General features: G+C 44.8%; 1 protein-coding gene across 1 annotated transcript in view; it reads left to right on the top strand.

The window, feature by feature from the left end:
• The window catches only part of LARGE1 (LARGE xylosyl- and glucuronyltransferase 1), a 590,826-nt gene that overhangs the window by 298,029 nt on the left and 271,139 nt on the right, over positions 1–21,658 (top strand). The window contains exon 5 of the mRNA XM_029205397.1: positions 7,982–8,105. Within this exon, the coding sequence (XP_029061230.1) occupies positions 7,982–8,105 (124 nt within the window). The remainder of the gene's footprint in view (positions 1–7,981; positions 8,106–21,658) is intronic.

Raw genomic sequence — 21,658 nt, 5'->3', positions numbered from 1 at the left:
ACTAGTCTACTTTCTGTTTTCACGGATGTGTTTATTCTGGACATTTCATATCAACAGGATCATGTACTCTCTGGTCTTTTGTGACTGGCTTCTCCTACGTAGCATAATGTGTTCAAGGTTCATCCATGTTGTAGCACGTGTCCGTACTTCATTCCTTTTCATTGCCTAGTAATATTCCATTGTATGCATGTACTACATTTTGTTTATTTGTCAGTTGGTGGCCGTTTGCGTTGTTTCTACTTTTTGACTATTATGAATAATGCTACTCTGGATGTTCGTGTTCAGGCTTTTGTGTGAATATATGTTTTCATACTTTTTCATATATAACGAGGAGTGGAATTGCTGGATAACTCAGCAATGGTAACTTTGCTCAATTTTCTGAGAAACTGCAAAACAGTTTTCCAAAGCAGCTACAGTCATTTTAGAATTCCACAAGTAACAAATGAGAGTTCCAGTATCTCCGTATCTTTACCAACACTTGTTATCATCTGTCTCTTTATTTTAGCCATTAGTGGGTGGGAAGTGGTGTCTGAGTTTTGATTTGCATTTCCCTAGTGACTAGTGATGTTGAGCGTCTTTCCTGTGCTTATTGGCATTTGTACATCTTCTCCAAGAAATGACCATTCAGATCCTTTGCTCCGTTTTTAACCTGCTAACTTGTCTTTGTCTTGTAAAAGGTCTTTACACATTCTTGGTTTTAAGTCCCTTATCAGACATATGCTTTGCAGGTATTTTCTCCCATTCTGGGGCTGTCTTTTTTCACTCTCTTGATGGTGTTTTCTGAAGCACAAAAGTTTTTAATTTTGAAGACCAGTTTATCTGTTTTTCTTTTGTTGTTTGAGCTTTAGATGTCGTATCTAAGAAACCATCACCTAACCCCAAATTAAAGATTTACTCTCACATTTTCTTCTAAGTGCCTCTACACCTAATTTCCAGGTAATTGTGTCCACTCTGAGGGAATTTGGTTCTCTTTGGTAATTATTCATTTGTCCGTTCATTCATTCTTTCAAAAAACAATCACTGGATGATTATATCTACAAGGAACTGTTAAAAATCTGAGGAAAAGATCATCAACAAAATGGAGCTTCCAGGGCCCAGACTCCATCTAACAGGGAACAGTTGCAAAGATCTAAGTTTTGAGCTCTGATATCAGTGGGAGGCACTAAGAAAGGGCATCTGACTCTGTGGAATGGCTTCCTTGGAGCCGTGGCGTCTAAACTGAGAACAGAAGGCTGGAAGCAGGAAGTGTGGCAACGTGTAGGCGGTTGTGGAAGCCACGACAGCGTGAACACAGCCTGTGGGAGAACGTGGCCAAGTCCTGGACCTGACTCACGGCCAGGCACTTTCTAGGCACTGGGGTTGTAGAGGGGGTTAACGAGAGAGTAGGTGCTTTGTGAAACGAGAGAATCTCTACCCTAGACAGCTCACATTCTAGTGGAGTGTGGAAATAGATCTGCCAATGAAGATGGAGATTTCTAATACTAGTCAGTGCTAGACAGAAGCCAAACAGGGCAGTGGGGTGGGGAGTGATGGGGAGGGAGAGGGACATTTTGGGTAGAGTAGCCATGGAGGGCTTCCTTGAAGAGGTGACACTTCGGTTTATTCTTGAAGGAGGGATAAGAGGTGGCCACATGCAGGTCTGCGGAGGACAGTGTCTGGAGTGCAGGAGGGAGTGGGGAGGCGTGAGCATGGACAGGGGGACAGGGGGAGCTCATTGAAGGTCCGGTTAGCTCCAGGCGCAAGGCTGTATGGTGAGCAGGGGATCATGTGATCATTTTAGAGAGTTCAGGGCTGACAGCATGGATGAGCTATTGGAGGGAGCAAGCTCAGAGATCAGGGAGAGAAGGGGTGAATATATTCATAAGATGTTCCTGAAGGTTAGTTGGGATAATAATAGCTAATATTTATGAAGTCCTTACTGCCTGTGAGTCACCCTTCTAAGTCCTTTATATATTTTAACTCAGTTCATCGGACAGTAACTATGAGGTAGGAGCCATCAACATCAACCCCATTTTACAGATTTGGAAACTGAGACTAAGGTTAAAAAGCTTACTCAAGGTCACATCATTTGTGACAGGACCTAGATAAGAAGCAGCCAGGCGGTTTGGCTTCAAAGCCCCAACCATGAGACTAATGCTGCCTCTGGGGACTTGCGGTTGACTGGGTGTGTGGGACGTGGGCGGGGAAGGAGCCCAGGTGACAGTCCCATTTCTAGCTTGTGAGTGTGGGTGAATGGTGCACCATTCACTCAGGCAGGGAATTCAGGAGGACAGACATGTGTAAGGGGCCAAGAGAGGACAACACGAGCCCCTATTTAATATGTCAGGCGCTGTTCCAGGGGGTGGGATACACCAGTGAATGACCAACCAGGTCCCTGTCCCCATGGAGCTGACATTCTTGGTTTGTTAGGAGGGTTGTAATTGGGTCGTCTTGATTCCAAGGGGCCCATGGGATATGAAGTGGGACCATCTGGTTGGCAGCCGGATTCAGAAGTTAACACTCAAGGGCGACATTCTGGCTTACACAGGGGCTCTGTGAAAAGTGGTCTGGGCCATGCTTTCAGGTGCTTTCCTCGTGGCCGCTGGAGGTGCGGTTGACGGGACCCACATCCTTGTGATGGTTCCCAAGGTGGAGCATTAGCAGAGCCCCTCCAGGTGTTCATCCTCCCCACGAGGAGACGTGAGCTACTGCTGGCTAGACCGCATTGGATTACTGAGGGGGTCAGCAAACTGTCAGGGTCCTGGCGGTCCCCTGAGCTGAGGACTGTGTGTCCTCAGATTAAGCGTTTTCTTAGTTGTCTAATGAGGCTCACTGACCCCTTTGACAATGCAAACACCTAGTTTAGCCCTAAAGAGGAGCCCAGTGTCTTTCTGGAGTTACACTCCCTTCTGGAGAGATGCTTTAAATAGACCAGAGGAAGAATGCAGAAGAGGGGGAAAGCCTCATACAAATGCTTCCACCGGGGCTTCCCTGGTGGCGCAGTGGTTGAGAGTCCGCCTGCCGATGCAGGGGACGCAGGTTCATGCCCCTGTCTGGGAAGACCCCAAATGCCGCGGAGCGGCTGGACCTGTGAGCCGTGGCCGCTGAGCCTGCGCGTCCAGAGCCTGTGCTCCGCAACGGGAGAGGCCACAACAGTGAGAGGCCCACGTACCGCAAAAAAAAAAAAAAAAAAAAAATGCTTGCACCGTCCTCCTCTGAGAGCCTGTTCCTCTTACCCACGCTGGTTCATCTGCTCGGTAACTAGATTAACCTCCTGAATTACAACTTCAATCTGCTGCCTGCTGAGCTCCCCAGACCTTGTCTGGCTGTCTTCCTGTTGTTAATATTGTCTCTCTCTTCTTTTTTTCCTCCCCGTTCTGGGCATACACTAGGTGTTCAATAAACGTTGTTGTGTGATCCACTCAAATAAGACTATTGTTCTTTCACTGACATACGGTGGACTTTCCCACCTCCGTTCCTTTCCTTATTCTGTTACCTCCTGCAGAATGCCTTCCTCTATCCTCCATCTTTTTGCATCCAGAGGTCCGGTTTACTTGCCACATCATCCATGGACACTTCCTAGATTCCCCACTAGTGAGAAGTGGTCTCTCCCACCCTTATACTCCAGTGGCATGTGTGTTCCTCCTGTGGAACCGTCCTGCACAGTTGTGCAAGTTGTTCACTCTCCAGCTCCAGGAGTACCTTCACTCACCGTCCACGTCAGTGTCTTCAGGTGGCTCCCTGGGAGCTGTGCCATTCCCAAACTTTGCGGCCGTGTGTGTAGTCCAGTGTTACAGCACGACACCGGTGTTCTAACGTTTATGTGGTTATTAGTATTCTTTCTCTGTCTCTGCCAGATTGATTGCTGCCTGAAGAGAGGACTCTGAGCTCATTCATTGCCTAAATCCCTATTCTGCCTTAGTTGCTGCTTGATAGCTCTTTGTTGGGTGTTTGTTCATTCAACTCATTTTTTGTCTGTGAATGGAAGAATTAATTGAAAATACTTTATTTGAAAAGTGATGCAAAAGCAGTGGAGAAAATAACAGTTTCATAAGTTAGTGTCGGTAATAGTTGTCCTAGTCGGTTCAGGCAGCTATACCAAAATAGCACAAACTGTGTGGCTCATAAACAAGAGACATGTATTTTTTTTTCTCAGTTCTAGAGGCTGGGAAGTCCAAGGTCATGGCACCAGCATGGCCTGACTCTGGCTGGGGGCCAACTTCCTGATTACAGACTGAAGACTTCTCTCTGTGTTCTCATGTGGTCAAAAAAACAAGAGGGCCTCTTTTATAAGGGCACTAACCCCTTATAAGGAAGGAGGACTCTTCCCTAGTGACCTAAATACCTCCCAAAGGCCATACCTCCTGGTATCATCACCTTAGGGGTTATGAATTTGGGGTTGGAGGCAATGAACATGCAGACCACACCAATTGTTAGCATATGTTGAAATATCACACGCCAGGTATTTGCTAAGTGCTTTATATACATCGCTTAATTGTCACAATTACCCAGTGTACTGCTGCTTACTTACCATTATTGTTTCTGAATTGAAAGGAAGAAATTGAGGCATAGAGAGCTGAAGTCACATGCTTTCGGTCACTCGGTTAGTCATTAATGCAGCCAGGGTTCTGACCCAGATGTCCTGGAGCAGAGCGCCGGCCCTGAACCGTTGATGCAAGCGTGCCATCAGCTTTTACTTCTTACAGGAATGTGACCGGTGACAGGGAAGGAGGGCGCTGGCTTTCTTCCCCTGTTGTACCAGTGTTTCTTGAGCACCCATTACTTGCCATGCTCTCTGCTGGGCCCTGGGGGTGGTGATGAAAAGATGGTTCCTGTTCTCAGAGGCCTCGCGGTGGAGAGAAGGAGCCAGGTGTTTGAACTTGTACCACCCAGTGCTTCGCTGGAAGTGGTAGATTAGCTTTTCATTTGAGGTGCCCAGTTAGCAGGAAAAGGGAGGGATGAAGATGGGCTCACAGAAGGCTTTGAGGAGGAGATGACTGACAAAGGGAGTTTGAAAGGAAGAACAGGTACTCAGGGACCTCCAAGTATCAGGGGAGTATCCCAGGGAGAAGGAACAGCCCAGACAAAGATACAGATGTGTGGAAAACGTGATGCGTTGGGGCAAATGTGAGTATCTTGATCTGTTTGGTATTGTTACCCCATGTCTAAAATTAAGCCATCTCTCTACTGTGGATAAAAATGCAAGCTGACAGTTATACAGATTTATCTTCATTCATGCTTGATATGTAAGACTCCCGCCGCGGCTCGTGGGAGAGGGGGATGACTGTGCCAACACTGAGGGCCAAAGGGACCCTCTGACTTCCAGGTGGCTGTCTATCTGTCTCTGGCTTAGCATCCAGGTAAGTCACTGGCCAATGAACAAATACACCATCACTCCCTCATGCCACCAGTCATCACCTAGGACTGCTGGCAGCTTCTTATAGGGAAGCTGCCTATAGGGCTTCCAGGGAAGCTGTAAGGCAGGCATGCCGCTTCCTTCTGAGTATAGATCGTTTAATAGGAGAGTTTGCAGTGTTCACGCAACGGGTACCATGGAGAAATTCAGCAGTGCTGATTGCTCCTTTGGGTCATTTGTTCAGCTCAGCACCCTGAGCACCTGTTATGTGTTTGGCAGGTTGGCCTTGGATAATAACTTTCTTCAGGTCTAGACTCATCTACCCAGTTCCACCTGGCTTTGCCACCCTCACCTTAAACTTGGTATACCCAGTCCCAAACCCATCATCTTCCTCCAGTGTGCCTTTCTTCTTGTAGCCCCTGTCCTGAACGAATCACCACCAGCCCAGGAACCCCAGTGCCTTCCTCTTCCTTTCCATTTCCCCCATATCTAAGATCTCTTCTCCTGAAATTCCTCTAGATTCCACTTCGCTGTTGCTCTTCCCCAGACACTAAGTCGGATTCTTGTTTCACATTCACCTAATCTCCTAAGTGAGGTGTACACCTCTGTTCCCCTTAGCTGCCCACTATCCATCACCTATCCCACTCTTCATTTCGTTTATTGAACTCCTACTGCATCCCAGGCACTGAGTTCGATCGTGGGGCTCTCCATTTCAACACAACTGGCACCATCCTTTACTCCCCTGAGCTCACGGTCGAGGGGGCATGCAGACCAGTAAACAGGCAACCACAGCCTAAGGATGGGCACAGATGCTGAGCTGACTGTGCATTAGGAAGGGCCCCTGACTTAGTCATGGGTCGTCAGGGAAGGATTCTAAAAGCAAATGATGGCAGACCTCAGAAGTGAAGGCTGGGTGAGAGAGAACCAAATGCTGAATGGGGGCTGTGGAGGCAGGGGCGGGGGGAGGAGGAGGAAGAAGGAGAGGACAAGACCGTGAGAGCAGGGATGGTGTCTTACCACCATGTCCCCAGCATCCTGCACGTCACCTGGTGAACAGTGGGTGTTTAATAAGTATTTATAGAATGAGCAAATGCAAGAGGGTTTCCTGCAGAGTAAACGGTGTGTGCGAAGGCCCAGGTGGAGAGAGAGCACGAGGGTAGGGGGAACTGAAAGAAATCTGTGTATCTAGAACTTAGAACAGGGCTGGGGAGCGATTGCAGGAGGCTGAGAGCTATGGGCCAGTCTGTTACTCCCCACACCGAGCTGATCAAATCAAGACTGTTTAAGCGGGCGTTCATTGCACTGCTCCCTATGCACTTGCATCTCTCCCCTTCTCTGCTCGAACCCCCCGAGTCCCTGCTAACCCTTCCCTTCCCACCACACTCTCAGCACCCCCTGGGCTCCAGCCAGAGTCTCGTGTTATTCTCCTTGGATCGAGTCCCCTCTTCTTTGCCAAGAATAAAGTCATTTATCCTTCAGGGCACTACTTCCCCCACCTCTTACACATTCTTCTGACCCGGTCCAGATTTTGCTTTACTCTCATGGAACCCTGTGTTCTGTTGTAGCTGTTATCACAGTCCACCTCCTGTTTATATTTGGGTTTATATTTAACTGTCTCTAAATAGTAAGAACTCCTCGAGGTTGGGGTGGGCGAGGTCATTCTCATCTTTAGATTTCCAGAGGTGCTCGTTCGTGGTATTACGATGTATGCCGTTATTCTTACTAGAGCAATGATATTTCTGGTAATAGTTCTTCTGGGCTGAACTTCTGGTTTGTGCCTGGCGGTCCCTCAAGAAGGCGTATCTGCAGTCTGTTGTTATCCCATCTATGTCTGTTGTTGAGATGCATCATATATGGTACTTCTTATCTAACTGACCCAGTAGCCCGTAGAGGAGGTTTTTCACATTTTGCAGAATGAAGAAGCAGCAGTGCAGAGGTATAAGTGACATGCTCAAATACCTCCCCTAATAGATGCCAGATCTGGGCTTCGAACCCATTTCCATTGGAATTGGAAGCTTTGCCCTTGCGTACTGCCGGTTTGTATTTTGGGTGCTGGCTCAGTGTAGCAGCGGGTCAACTGAGGTAGAAAGAATAAAGGCTTTACAAGTATTACAAGTCAGGGTGGGCTGATACTCAGTTATGAGAGCCCCAGGTGATGCCATCGTGGCTGCCTGTTTCTCTTTCGGAGAGCTACAGGCAGAAGATAGGACTTAGTGCTGTGCTGGGGGAGAAGTGCCTTACCCGCTCCGCACAGCTGGTCCAAAGACCTCGTCCTTTGTCCACGTGCTTCTGCACTGATGCCGGTACATCCAGGTGGTAAAGATAAAGCATTGACCAGATTGTTACACATGCTCTACTTAAGATTTTTAGAAACACAGATGCCCTCGTAACAGGTATGGCGGTTGGCTTGCACTGAATGTCACCAGTGATTTTACCCTCTCTGGTCCTTGGTGGCCACGTCTCTGAAATCCTGAGGTTGGATGAGACATCTTCTCTCCTCAGCTCTGACGTCCTCTCCAGTAGGTAACATGCCTGATTGTCCTTCATCACTGCTGTTAGAAACTGGCCACACGTTACCAGCTGGCAAGAGCGTGTCTCTGCGGCCTTGGTTCTCCCTCCTGACTCTCCTCCGCTCCCTGCCCACAGGCGGAACCCCCTGCATTTCCACGTCATTGCCGACTCCATCGCCGAGCAGATCCTGGCGACGCTCTTCCAGACCTGGATGGTGCCTGCCGTGCGAGTAGACTTCTACAACGCAGATGAGCTCAAGGTACCGGTGGGAAGGGAGATCAAGCAGGATGCTTTTCTTGTTTATGGTTTAGTAGACAGCAGCAAAGGCAGAAATCTCAGCTCGCAAACTGGAGACGTCCAGGGTATAACTGAGGGTGTTTGCTGCTTGAATCTGATTTGATTATCTGAAGCATTAAAGCAACCATTTCTTGAGCACAGAACGCGTGTTGGTCTGTGCAGTTCTGGCCACCAAGGCTTTCTGTGGAGGCTGGAGGCTACTGGCCTGGTCCGTATCTAAAGAAGGCCTATGGTGGCCAATATCTAGAGAATTCTGTTACCCGGTGAGGTCAGCGCTGAGTCCAGCAGGCCTGTGTTTGAATTCGTATGCTGTCATTTACTGGTCATAAGACACAAACTAAACAGGCTATATACCTTTGGATCTGTTTTTTCATGAGTAGAAATGTACTTATAACACCAACCTCATGGAGTCATTAAGAGGCTCAAATGAGAGAACATGTGTGAATGTGCTTTAAAAGACTATGTTGAATAAATATTAAGGATTATGTTGGGCCAGAGGGTTTCAACCAAGGGAGACTCATTTGGCCACGTCATTCCCTTGCTTAAAATCCTCCTGTGGGGGCTTCCCTGGTGGCGCAGTGGTTGAGAGTCCGCCTGCCGATGCAGGGGACACGGGTTCGTGCCCCGGTCCGGGAAGATCCCACATGCCGCGGAGCGGCTGGGCCCGTGAGCCGTGGCCGCTGAACCTGCGCGCCCGGAGCCTGTGCTCTGCAACCGGAAAGGCCACAGCAGTGAGAGGCCCGCGTACCGCAAAAAGAAAAAAAAAAAAGAATAATAAAAAAAATGCTCCTGTGGTATCACGTGGTCTGCGTCAGGCTTGAGGTTCACGGTCTGATTTAAAAGTCCTGCACGTTCTGGCTCTTGACTCTTCTTCCAGTCGCATCTCTGGCCATTCCTGCAAATTTGCTTATTACTCAGCTCTGGGCTCTCTGCCCTCCCTCCTGCGTTTGAGCCTTTGCTTCTGCTGTTCCTTCTATCTGACACACCCTTCCAGCTACTGTCACACCTCCCACTCATCCTTTAGGACTCAGCTCCATGGCTACCCCCTCTGAGAACGTCCCACGACTCCTCCAGGAAAGAGGAGGATGTTTTCTGTTCACTTGCCCGTCGACTGCTTTAGTTTAGAACCTTCTTAACGGGACGGGGCTGGGAGCCCATCTTGTTCTTTTCTGTATTTCTGGCGCGTTTGTTGGTACCCTGCAATGCTTGTGGATTTAACCAATTGCTGTTATTAGTGGAACATGTCGCTTTGCAGAAACCGTTGCAGCTCTGTCTCCAGTCACCTTGGGAAGGACTAAACACCTAGACATGAGGCAGATTTTAGCACATTGCTTGGTCTAAACCTCATAAAGCCATTAGCTTTTCATTTCAGAGCCATAGCATTTTAAATAGATCACAGAGATGTTGGCCGGAGTTTCTCATTTTCCCGTATTTCAGGCTCTGAGGTTGATCGAGATGTTCAGAATTTAGCATTTGGGGATTGTCGTGGTAATCTGTGTGCCATTCCAGTCTATTCTGAGCTAAAACTGATTAACACTCCTAAAAAGGGAAAAACAAAATTTAGCAAATTGCCGCACTAATTAAGGTGAAAGCAAGCCACTCTGTCTCCCGGGGTCTGAGGGCCAACAACACCATGGGGAAAAGCAGCGGGAGGGGAGGGGGCCACGTCTGGTACAGCATGCATGTTCTTTCTTAGAGCAGTCCTGTGTCTGTGCCCTGTGCAAGCCTGCACCCCCTCTGCTCTTTGAGGAAACACGAAGTAGTTGAAAACCCCAGCTTCATTTCGCATCTTGCCGTTAAAGAGCTAATATCTGATTTGGGTTCTGAGCCTTGGCTTGAGCAGCTGAAAATGGGTGGAACCCTGCCAGCTGTGGGAGAAGATATTGGATTAAATCAGATAACTCATGTGAAGGCCCAGCAGTGCCTGAAATGCAGCAGGTTCTTGACAATCCCTCATTCCCCTTTGCAGCCATGGCAATATAGGATTAAAATGCTCTTGATTGAAGGCCCATAGGGCAGCTGGGAGGTTGAAAGGTAAGGCACGGTGGCCTGTAAGCTGCCCCCGGGAACCCCAAGGCTGCCTTAGGGTCTTGGAGGAAAGGAGGGGGCTGGTGTGGGGGAAGACGAGGGCTCTGACTCCCTCATGCCCACGTGAATCCAGGTATCCATTATTTTTACACACTGGAGTTTTATCCATTTGAATTGAGGACTCCATGGCTTAAAAAATAAGAATTAAAAAACAACAACAATCTGATGTGTCCTAAAGGATATCGTCTCCAGAGTCCTGCCCTTGACCCTGCCTTCTGCTGCTGACTCTGCCATGCAATGTCCCTACCATCTGCACTTTATTTCCCTACCTCTTAAAACATCTATCACCCACAGTCCTGTATTCCGTGAGGCAGTTGTCAGAATCTGGTAAGGACAGTGAGTATGAAGGCATTTTGTAAAACATAATTTTTCCATTATTCATGAAAACAGTCATAATAATTTATACATAATTCTGCTCAACAAGTCTAAACCGTGGTGTGCCCCCCCCCCCCCCCCCCCAACCTGAGCCTCTCCTGGAACCTAACACCACCACCTACTTAGCTGCTCATCCAGAACCGAGTTTGCCTTCGATGGGTCCCTTTCTCTCTCCGAGCATCTGGCCATTTGAGGTCCTAGCTAGTCTTCGTCTCCCCTGCTACCATCCTTGTCTAAGCCTGCGTGCTCTGTCGCCAACACAACAGCAGTTTTTTGTTTTGCTTTGTTTTCCCAGACAAGCCTTTTCCCTTCTCCTCCGCTCACGTCTCCTCACCCACATCTGTTCTCCGTCAGTAGCATGAGTCAGGCTCTCCAAAGGCAAGCCCAACCACACCTTCCCCGTGCTCTGTGTAAAACCTTCAGTGATTTCCAGATGCTACTAAGATGGAGACCACAGTCCTTAACTGAGTCGAGTTTTTCTGCACAGTCTGGCTCCTACCTTCTCCTGACTTAGTCGTCTACTGTTAGCACCATTGCTTCCCCACTGGATCTTCTAGTCTGCTCTGCTCCTTCCCTTCCGCTGGGGGCCTTTGCACAAGTCATTTCTTCTCTCTGTTGTACTCTCAGCCTGCTCTCCCCCATCGCTAATTGAGTCCACGTTCTCTTGCTTAAGCTCCATGTACACAAGGAAACCTTCCCTGCCTTCATCATCGCATAGGGGCTTCTTTGTTGTATCTTCTCAGAGGATCACATACGGTTCCTTCAGTAAACTCGCTGTGGAGTGTAAGCTTTCACGCCTTTGTGTAATGAGCTGATAAATGTCTATCTCCCCTAGAGTGTAGGCTCCGAAAGAGCTGGGATCCTGTCTGTTTTTCATCACCTTGTAAGCTTAACACCTGCTCAACAAACCTAAACCGTGATGATGCCTCACCTATGAAAACATTTGCTAAATGAATGATACACAGTAAACTCAGCACTGGGTGCCTAAGAGACATGAAGCCATTAGGAAGAGGTTTCAGTTTTGTTTTGTTTTTTTTAATTGAAGTATAGTTGATTTACAATGTCATGTTAATCTCTGCTGTACAGCAAAGTGATTCAGTTATACATATATATATACATTCTTTTTTCATATTCTTTTCCATTATGGTTTATCATAGGATATTGAATATAGTTCCCTGTGCTATACGGTAGGACCTTGTTTATCCATTCTGTATATAATAGCTTACATCTGCTCACCCCACGCTTCTACTCCATCCCTCCCCCAACCCCATCTCCCTTGGCAGCCACCAGTCTGTTTTCTATGTCTGTGAGTCTATTTGTTTCATAGGTAGGTTCATTTGTGTCATATTTTAGATTCCACATGTAAGTGATATATGGCGTTTGTCTTTCTCTTTGACTTACTTCACTTAGTATGATAATCTCTAGTTGCACCCATGTTGCTGCAAATGGCATCATTTCATTCTCTTTCATGGCTGAGTAATATTCCATTGTATATATGTACCACAACTTCTTTATCCATTCATCTGTCAATGGACATTTAGCTTGAGGAAGGAGTTTCTTGATCATTGTCAGGGTTCACCACATTCCTGAAGCCCCTTGTGGCTCAGGGCATGGGCAGACAGCCAGGTATTTGTCTACCAGTGACCCTGCAGTGGCACAGATGAGGAAGCTCCATCTGTGCCAACCCGCCTTAACATCCCAAGAGCAGCTGTGGGACAGGTGGAGTGTCTTTCCATGACAGGTAAACCAGGAAGGGAACACACTGAAACACCATCCATTAGATGGCATTAGAGAAGGGATGGATGATGACATGGAATGGTGCTGTGTTCTTTACTTGCATCCAGGACGCATGTCAGATGGTAGCGTCAGCAGACACGTAAGACGGCCTCCCCCGATAGGAATGAGAAATCGCTTTGTACAGCTGTTGGAAATGGCATTTCTCAGAAATACTCCCGTGGGCCCCTTATTCTGTCTGTTAGCGCTGGAGAATGGAGTAATAGGGGAAAGGAATTTATGAAGGATCAGTGCATGATTAAAAATGAGCTGTGAGGGCTTCCCTGGTGGCGCTGTGGTTGAGAGTCCGCCTGCCGATGCAGGGGACACGGGTTCGTGCCCCGGTCCGGGAGGATCCCACGTGCCACGGAGCGGCTGGGCCCGTGAGCCATGGCCGCTGAGCCTGCGTGTCCGGAGCCTGCGCTCCGCAACGGGAGAGGCCGCAACAGTGAGAGGCCGCATACCGCAAAAACAAAAACAAACAAAAAAAATGAGCTGTGAGAAATTCGCGCTGGACTGGTGTGCTTCCCTCTGTAATGACCAGTTAGTGCGGATTTGCAAATAGTGATGGCTCAGCCTGCTCGTCCCTGTGGCCTGTGAAACGCTCACTGGTCTTTCTGATGTTTCTGTGGCCCATTCATTTCCAGCTTCCGAGGCCCCAGATCAACAGGCTACCGGCCCTGGGTGCCCCAAACTCTACCCAGGACGTGCAGCTCCTGTCACCAGGGGAGGGGAGCAGCAGGACAGGGACGATGACTTCTTTCCGTGTGGAGCTTTGCAGGTGGCGGCATGCTCTCACTCACTTCTCAGGACCACCCTGTGGGCTGGAGAGAGGAGTTTCGTTACCTCCAACTCACAGGCAGTTTATAAATTGAAGCTCGGAGTTGAAGGATATTTGCCTAAGATCAGGCAGCTAATAAATGCCAAGGCAGCTATCTGATATTTCCCTTTCCAAATGAAATGATATGAGATGCATGATTGTGTAACTCAGTAGACACGGAGGTGGGATGGATCTGAAGGAAAGGAGGGGGACGTGGGTTGCAGCCACTGGCTGAAGCTGCCACTGTTGAATTGCACTTGAACTCAAGATTCCTGTTTTCAGTGACTCTGGACCCCATAGGCTGTGATGTAACCTCTGCTATTTATGGAACACTTTCTTTTTTATGTTTACACGGCTCTCTCATGGAACGCTCACAATAACTCTGTGGATCGGTCCTATTATGATCCCCATTATACAGATAAGGAAACTGAGGCTTAGGGAGGTTAAATAAGCCCAAATCACATGCATAGCTAGTATGTGGTAGAGCTGGGATTAAAACCCAGAGCTGACTCCATGATCCATGTTCTTTCTCCTGTGTTCTGGTTCCTTCTCTGTGGCCTGTTTTTAAGCTAAGATGCTATAATTGTGTCTAGACAAGGGTCCTTTGAGCTCTCGGTGGTGTTCTTTTTCTGGTTGTTCCTGAAGAATAAATGCGTTAAGCATGACCCCTCCATTTAAAGGCCTGCAGCGAGTGGCCTTCCTGCTGGGGACCAAAGTATGTCTCACTAATGATGCCGCTGAGGTCTGGGACAGCCCCATCACTGCCATCCAAGGATCATTTTCTAAACTAAACAGCCACCACTCTGGACAGTTTGCCTTAAATCAGCGAGATATTTGCCAGTGTTCAGACGAGGCCCTGCATGCCCAGCCGCCTTTGATCTTGCTCCTAGTTGACCCGGGAAGTCACCCCCAGGCCACCACTGGGGTGAGGATGATCCCGAGCTCGTGAAGGGAAGTGGCTGGCGCCGGGGCTGTTTCATGATTCCCCTGTCTAGCTGGGAGCCCTCATTTATCTCCTTTTCTCTTAGACCTGATGCCTGCTCATTACCAGCATCAGAAAGATTATGAAGTGGGATTCAGGGCTGTGGTCACAGAAAACATTGATGGTTGACTCTAAAAGTTGCCGTCCTACTCAAACTCAGTTGCCTTTGTGCTGGTCCCTATGGAGTACTGTAGAGGTTCTCTTAGATAGCTGCCGTCTTTCAGCACCTGCTGTCCTTTGGGAGACAGACTTCTATTGTTCCTCTCACTGGGGGATGGAGACACTACTGCCCGCCCCATCTGTTTCCTCGGAAGATATGCCTCCTGAGTGATGGGCATTTTCAGTTGGGAGGGGTTGATAATGACATGAACTCACAGGGTCTCAGGGTTAAAAAGAAACCCAATACTCATAGCTGTTTTTTGACAAATGAGGCCCAGTGGGGGTTAAGCAAGTTGCCCCAAATCTCACATATGACTCTTCTCCAAACTGGATCTGGATTTTATGATCCAGGCCTGGAGTATAGTTCAAAGGGACCACACGCTTGGCAGTGGCCGAGCTTCCATTGCAGTGACCAGATACCCCCATGGGCTGGAGCAGTTCCAATTAGACTTGACCTGCAGAGGAGAGACAGAAGCTCTGGGGCATGTGTCTCTCATAGAGGGTAGGATCTGCTCGGAGATGCCCTGCAGAAGAAAGAAATGAAGCCAGGTGGCCTTTAGAATTGCCTTGTCCAGTTTCACCAGTAATATGGTAATGATGAGAGTAACACAGAGAACTTAATCGTCTTTCCACGTTGGTAGGTCTAGCTCCCTTTTATTGGTAAAGAAGAAATGCAGTTAACTGAGGTCTTGTAATGGAAAGCATGGTGCTTGGCACATAGTAGGCCCTCAACAGATTCTATTTCCTTCCCTTCCTCTTTGGTATATTTGCAGATGGCTGTGATTAACCTGTTAAATCTTCTCTTTTCCAAACCTACCCTGTCAACACACCTTCTCTTCCTCTGCAGCAAAGGAACAAACGACGGCTGACCGCTCATCAGAGGGCACATGTTTTAGGTTGTTTTTCTAGAATAGTTTATGGATTTAGGCTCTAGTTCTCTCTCTCCTTGTGGGTCAAACATTATACAGGAGGGCTGGCTGAGGTTACATATTATGTCCGGGTCTGGAAAAGTTGGCATTTTCCCATTTTCTTTACTGCTTTACTGGTTCCTGGATTATCTGCATGGTTTTTGAATGGGAGAGCTGGTTCTGTACGGCCTGCAATGCACCTCGGGCCTTTGTGTTAGGCTTTTCTCTCCGATAGCGCGCGCGAGATCACAGAACAGAGGTGGATCAGTGAAATGCGTAACGTACTTTTCTGTATTCAGAAGACTGATCTTTGGCTTTTAAATATCAGACATGGAACATTGTAGACAACTAACAGAAATTGTAATCTGTGTTAGAAAAGAATCTTTCTGTGTCAGTTGTACAATTCACTTTGTACACAGGCAAATGTCTCTTTATGTAATGGAGTGTCCTAATGAATGGGCTCTGTCCCCTTTTGAAAATCACAGAATCTTAATTAGGAAGGAACTTGGCATTCATCTGGCATAACCTTCCACTTTCTTCTGTAATATTCTATGTAAATGGTCATTAATCTTCTGCTTTTGAGTCCTTCCAGAGATAAGAGATCATTACCTCCCAAAGGACCTTGTTCCATATTTAGAAACTCGATTAGAAATGTTCACCTTGTGCTGTACTGAAATCTTCATCTTTTTAATCCCCCTCCCCGCCCCCACTGGTCCTGAGCATTAAGAAAGACTGAATGTGAGTGTGTATATCATTGTCTGGTCACTTGTCTGCCTTCCATACTAGACTGTGAGAACCGAGAGGGCAAGGCCTGTCACTTTTTTCTTTAAGCCCAATGTTTAGGATACAACCTGGCCAATGATGGCTCCCAGAAAATGCATGAGCTCTGTTTGGGGTCTGCAGAGTAGGTCAGCCAGGTGTTTGAGCACCTAGCATATCTACTAAGTCTTCTCCTCATCATCCCCATGCCTTCAACTATAATCCGAATGGCAGTGCTGGGAGCCTAGTTGACACTTAAGTTTATCCTCTGACGCGTTAACGTGATAAGTGGTTTTTGAGTTTTTACCTTCCTTGAATGGGCTCACTTTTTTCTCTATCTCTTATGTCTACCATTCTCTATGGTTCTTCAGAATATAACAGTTGTTCCAGATCTGTGTATGTGACATGCCCCTCCTGGAGCTCAGACTTAAACTCATTTAAAGCAATTTGGTGTCCCCTGACCCACCTTTTCCTCATCTTGAGCATTGATCCCTTTCCACTTGCATTGATTGCTGTGGTCTTCTCGTCCATTCCCCTTGATAAAGAAGGAAATGCTTTCCTGAACCTGAGTTCATTGTGTCTTTTCAAGAATCCCATGCTATAGAAACAGCAAATGTTTTCTTTGGTTAATAAGGAACTTACCAAAGGTATCAGCAGAATGCTGCTAATCAGAGGTCTAAGTGATGCTGAAATCTCGTTCTCTTGGACTTCAGTGCAGTGTTATTCTCTGGTACCACAGGTCTTATTTGTACAGAATTTGAGTTGGACAACTTCAGTGATTCAAGAGAGTAGGTATAATGATGGGTTTTGGAATATGAGTTGGACGCCCCCCACCAAAAAAAAAAAGAGAGACAGAAAGAGAGACCAGAGGTATTCGATGGATAGTGAGAAAGTAGTGGGCAAAGTCAACTGGAGATTATGGTGAGGTTAGAAAATTTTTACAGTGAGAGCAGGAGTTTTTATCCAAATGTTTTGAAAGGATAAAAGGCTGGGTTTGGGGAGTGAAATGTTAGAGCTTCTAAAATGTGTTTTAGAGGAGGTACATTTTTGGCACGTTACCCTGGGATGGAGTGGCTGAGTTGGTGAAAAGCTAATGAAAATTAAGGGCTGCAGGCACTTCAAGGTCAAGGTGTTGGATGGTCCCTCCAGAGTTTGATGAAATACAAAAAAAATTGTCACAAGCTAAAAAGAGTTCTATGCATGTAGATCAAGAGGGGCCCTTACAATCCAGGTAAAATCAGTGGTAAGTTGCCCACATCAGGCTATATACCCTAGAAAAAAGTTTTTTATTTATTTTATTGAAGTATCGTTGATTTACAATGTTGTGTTAATTTCTGCTGTATAACAAAGTGCTTCAGTTATATATATGTGTATATATATATTTTTTCATATTCTTTTCCATTATGATTTATCATAGGATATTGAATATATCAATAGTTCCCTGTGCTCTACAGTAGGACCTTGTTGTTTATCCATTCTCTATATAATAGTTTGCATCTGCTAATCCCAAACTCTGAATCCATCCCTCCCCCATGCCCCATCCCTGTTGGCAACCACAGATCTGTTGTCTTTGTCTGTGAGTCTCTTTTTATGTCATAGATAAGTTCATTTGTGTCATATTTTAGATTCCACGTATAAGTGATATGATATTTGTTCTTTTCTCTCTTACTTCACTTGGTATGATAATCTCTAGGTCCATCCATGTTGCTGCAAATGGCATTATTTTGTTCTTTTTTAATGGCTGAATAGTATTCCGTTGTATATACGTACCGCATCTTCTTTAGCCATTCCTCTGTTGATGGACATTTAGGTTGTCTCCGTGTCTCGGCTGTTGTAAATAGTGCTGAAGTGAACACTGGGGTACATGTATGTTTTCAGGTTTTAGTTTTGTCCAGATATATGCCCAGGAATGGCATTGCAGGATCATATGGTAACTCTATTTTTAGTTTTTTGAGGAGCCTCCATACTGTTTTCCGTAGTGGCTGAGCCAGTTTACATTTCCACCAACAGTGTAGGAGGGTTCCCTTTTCTCCACACCCTCTCTAGCATTTGTTATTTGTAGACTTTTTAATGATGGCCATTCTGACAGGTGTGAGGGGGTACCTCATTAGAGTTTTGATTTGCATTTCTCTAATAATTAGGAACATCGAGCATCTTTTCTTGTGCCTGTTGGCCATCTGTATGTTTTCTTTGCAGAAATGTCTGTTTAGGTTTTCTGCTCATTTTTTGATTGGGTTGTTTGTTTTTTGGTTACTGAGTTGCATGACTGTTTGTAATGTTTGGAAATAAAGCCCTTGTCAATCACATCATTTGCAATTATTTTCTCCCAGTCTATTAGAAAAATATTTAAATTATAAAGAACAAAAAAATTCTTCCTTTAAGAATAGCTCTCATTAATAAGAGTTGATTATGTATGAACTTAATAGCTTCACATGCATAATCTTATTTTATCCCCCCAATAAGCCTTGAGGTGAGTATAATTATTTTCACCCATTTCCAGATGAGGAAATAGAGGCTTATAAAAGAGACTTGTTGAAATTACTCAGTACTGTGGAACTAAACTGTGAATCCAAGTCGTCTGACTCTTGTGTAATGCCATCCAATAGAACTGTAATGATGAATCATGCGTAATTTAAAATTTTCTGGTAGCCATATTTGCAAAAGCAAAGTGAAACAAGTGAAGTGAATTTTAATAATACATTTTATTTAATCCTGTATATCTAAAATATATTGATCAATATTTTAAAAATTACTGATGAGATATCTTGCACACTTTTTTTTTCCACACTAAGTCTTTGAAGTCCAGCGTATGTCTTGTCCATGTCACACCTTGGACAGCTGCATTTCACGGGCTCAACAACCACGTACGGTTGGTGGCTGTGGACTAGGGGTAGAGCGTCATATCTAAGGCAACCTTATAATGCAAGGGTAAGAGGTGGAGGGAACCATTCTGTGTTTGAAGAATAAAAATTCTCACTCTAATAATAAATGTCCTAATAAAGTGTCTACAGAGTTTTGAGCAAGACAGAGACCTGAGAATACCAGCCAAGTTCTCTCATGTATAAAGGCAACAGGAAAAAGAAACAAAAGATATGATATGCAAGTGCTCACACAATATGCACCAGTGTATTATACTTCTTGAAGAAAGAATCATCAGTTACTTGCCAGCCAGCCAAAAAAGTAATCAAAATGAATATTCACAAATGGAAGAGGTCTTGTTCTAAAGGGGCAGGCAGTATGTACTGGAAGAAGTTACACATGGAATGATCTGTAAATAATTGTTTTAAGTCAGTTGCAAAGCTGAATGCAGATGCCAAAAGTTGCTCTTACAAGCATACAAATAACCAGATGATCACAGACATTTTGAAACAGCCTCAGAAGTGTGTTGGATTTAAAAGCTGCTAAATTTCTGCTGTTTTGGGGGGTAACTCAGATGGTATTTTCTTTTTAGCCCTTCATTCTGATCATCAGGGAAAAAAAGATGTTTCTGGAAAGTTCAAAGGTGACCGCTGGTAAAGTTATAAGTAGATTTAAAACTAAGTTATTAGAGATGATTATTGCAGATGAAAGAAACTCTACATAAGATAGGTACGAAGCAAAGACAATGAGAAAAATATTGGATGTCCATATGGGGAAAAATGAATTTTGACCTTCACTATATACCATATGCAAAAATTAACTTGAATCTCACCCCTCAATGTAAGAGCTACAAATACAGAACAGTAGAAGGAAGCAAAGGAGAAAATCGTAGTGACTTCAGGTTAGTCAAAGATTTCTTCACTAGGATACGAAAACCGCAAACTAAAAAAAGATACTGATAAATTGGACTTCATCTAAACTGATAGTTTTTGTTCTTCCAAAGACATTAATGAAATAAAATGACAAGCCACAGACTGGAAGAAAATACTTGCAGAGCAGATGTCTGACAAAAGTTTTGTATCTGGAATATATAGAGAGAACTCTTAAACAATAACAGGAAGACCAATGACTCAGTTTGAAAATGGGCAACATATTGTAAGGGACACATCGCCAGAGAAGACAGGGATAGCCAGTAAATCCCTGTAAAATGCTCAGCATTGTTAGTCATCGGGGAAATGCAAATTAAGATCATCACGGGATACTACTTCACACTCACTACAATGGCTAAGATTAAAAAGACTTACAATAAAAAGTGTTGGTGAGAATGTGGAACAGCCAGGACTCTCATACATGATTGGTGGAAGTATAAAATGGTTCAACCACTTTGGAAAACAGTTTGTTAGTTTCTTAAGAAGTTAAATGCGTACTGACAATATGGCTCAACGATTCCACTCCTGGGTGTTCATCCAAGAGAAATAAAAATGTACATGCACACGAAAATTTGTGTGTGAACATACATAGCTTTATTCATAGAACTTGAGTGTCCGTCAGTTGTAGAAAACAACGGTAGTATATCCATTCAATGGAATGTTATTCAGCAATGAAACATATGACACATGTAACAATATGAATGAATCTCAAAAGTGGTATGCTAAGTGAAAAAAGCCAGACAGAAAGACTGCATGTTACTTCATTTCATTTATATGAAATTCTTGAAAGCAGATCAGAAGTTACTAGGGGCCAAATGGCAGTGTGGTGGGGATTTCCTTCAAAGGGGCATGAGGAAACTTTTGGGGCTGATGGAATTGTTCCATGAAGTGATTGCTGTAGCAGTTGCAGACTATACTTTTGTTGAATTGTACATTTAAAAGGGCTGATTGTAGGGACTTCCCTGGCGGTCCAGTGGTTAAGACTCCACGCTTCCACCGCAGGGGGTGATGGTTCGATCTCTGGTTGGGGAACTAAGATCCCACATGCCGGGCGAAATGGCCAAAAAATAAAAATAAGTTAAAAAAAATAAAAATAAAAGGGCTGATTGTAATGTATTTAAATTTTTTCTCAAAGCTGAAAAATAATGCATAAAATACTATTCCAGATGCAAAACCAGCATCATTTCTTTTAATAAATATAAATGCTTTAAACTCTTCTATTGTTGGACAAAACTGATGCTTGATTAAATAGTGCTATCTTAACTGTGTGCTTACTATCTTTAAGAAACACACCTAAAATAAATTATAAAGTTTAAAAATAAAATCTATAGTGTGTCTCAGACTTACAAAGACAAATACAGTAAAGATACGTTAATTGCAGATGAACACAAATATAATTAAATAATTAAACACATTTAATTAGATAAAATTAATAATTTTGAATTGAGTGTGATATCCGTAAGAGGATGTACTAGCCAAGCTATTTTCCAAGTAGAAATCTTCCACATATATAAAGCAAAAACTGACAGAAATATGGGGTATATTGGGAGAGTTTCAGCCACTAAAAACGCAAATTGTATTGTTAATGACAAAGATAGTTTTAAAACTGTAATCAATATCAATAGATATCAAATTTCATATCCATCAAATGGAATAAAAATGATTTTTCAAATGGAATAAAAATGGATTTTCAAGTGTTCATGAAAAAATTACGTAAATTGAGGGCCAGAGAAAACCTCATTAAAATTCAAATCATAAAAATTATATAGGCCCCATTTTTGACCACAGTGTAGGAAAACTACATGTCAGAAACAGACTTTTAAGCCTATTCTCTATGTCTGTGAGTCTGTTTCTGTTTTTTTC

The sequence above is a fragment of the Monodon monoceros genome, unplaced genomic scaffold (assembly GCF_005190385.1).
Source record: "Monodon monoceros isolate NGI ecotype Baffin Bay Population unplaced genomic scaffold, NGI_Narwhal_1 Super_Scaffold_6, whole genome shotgun sequence".
NCBI lineage: Eukaryota > Metazoa > Chordata > Mammalia > Artiodactyla > Monodontidae > Monodon > Monodon monoceros.
This window is presented reverse-complemented; position numbering and strand designations above follow the sequence as displayed.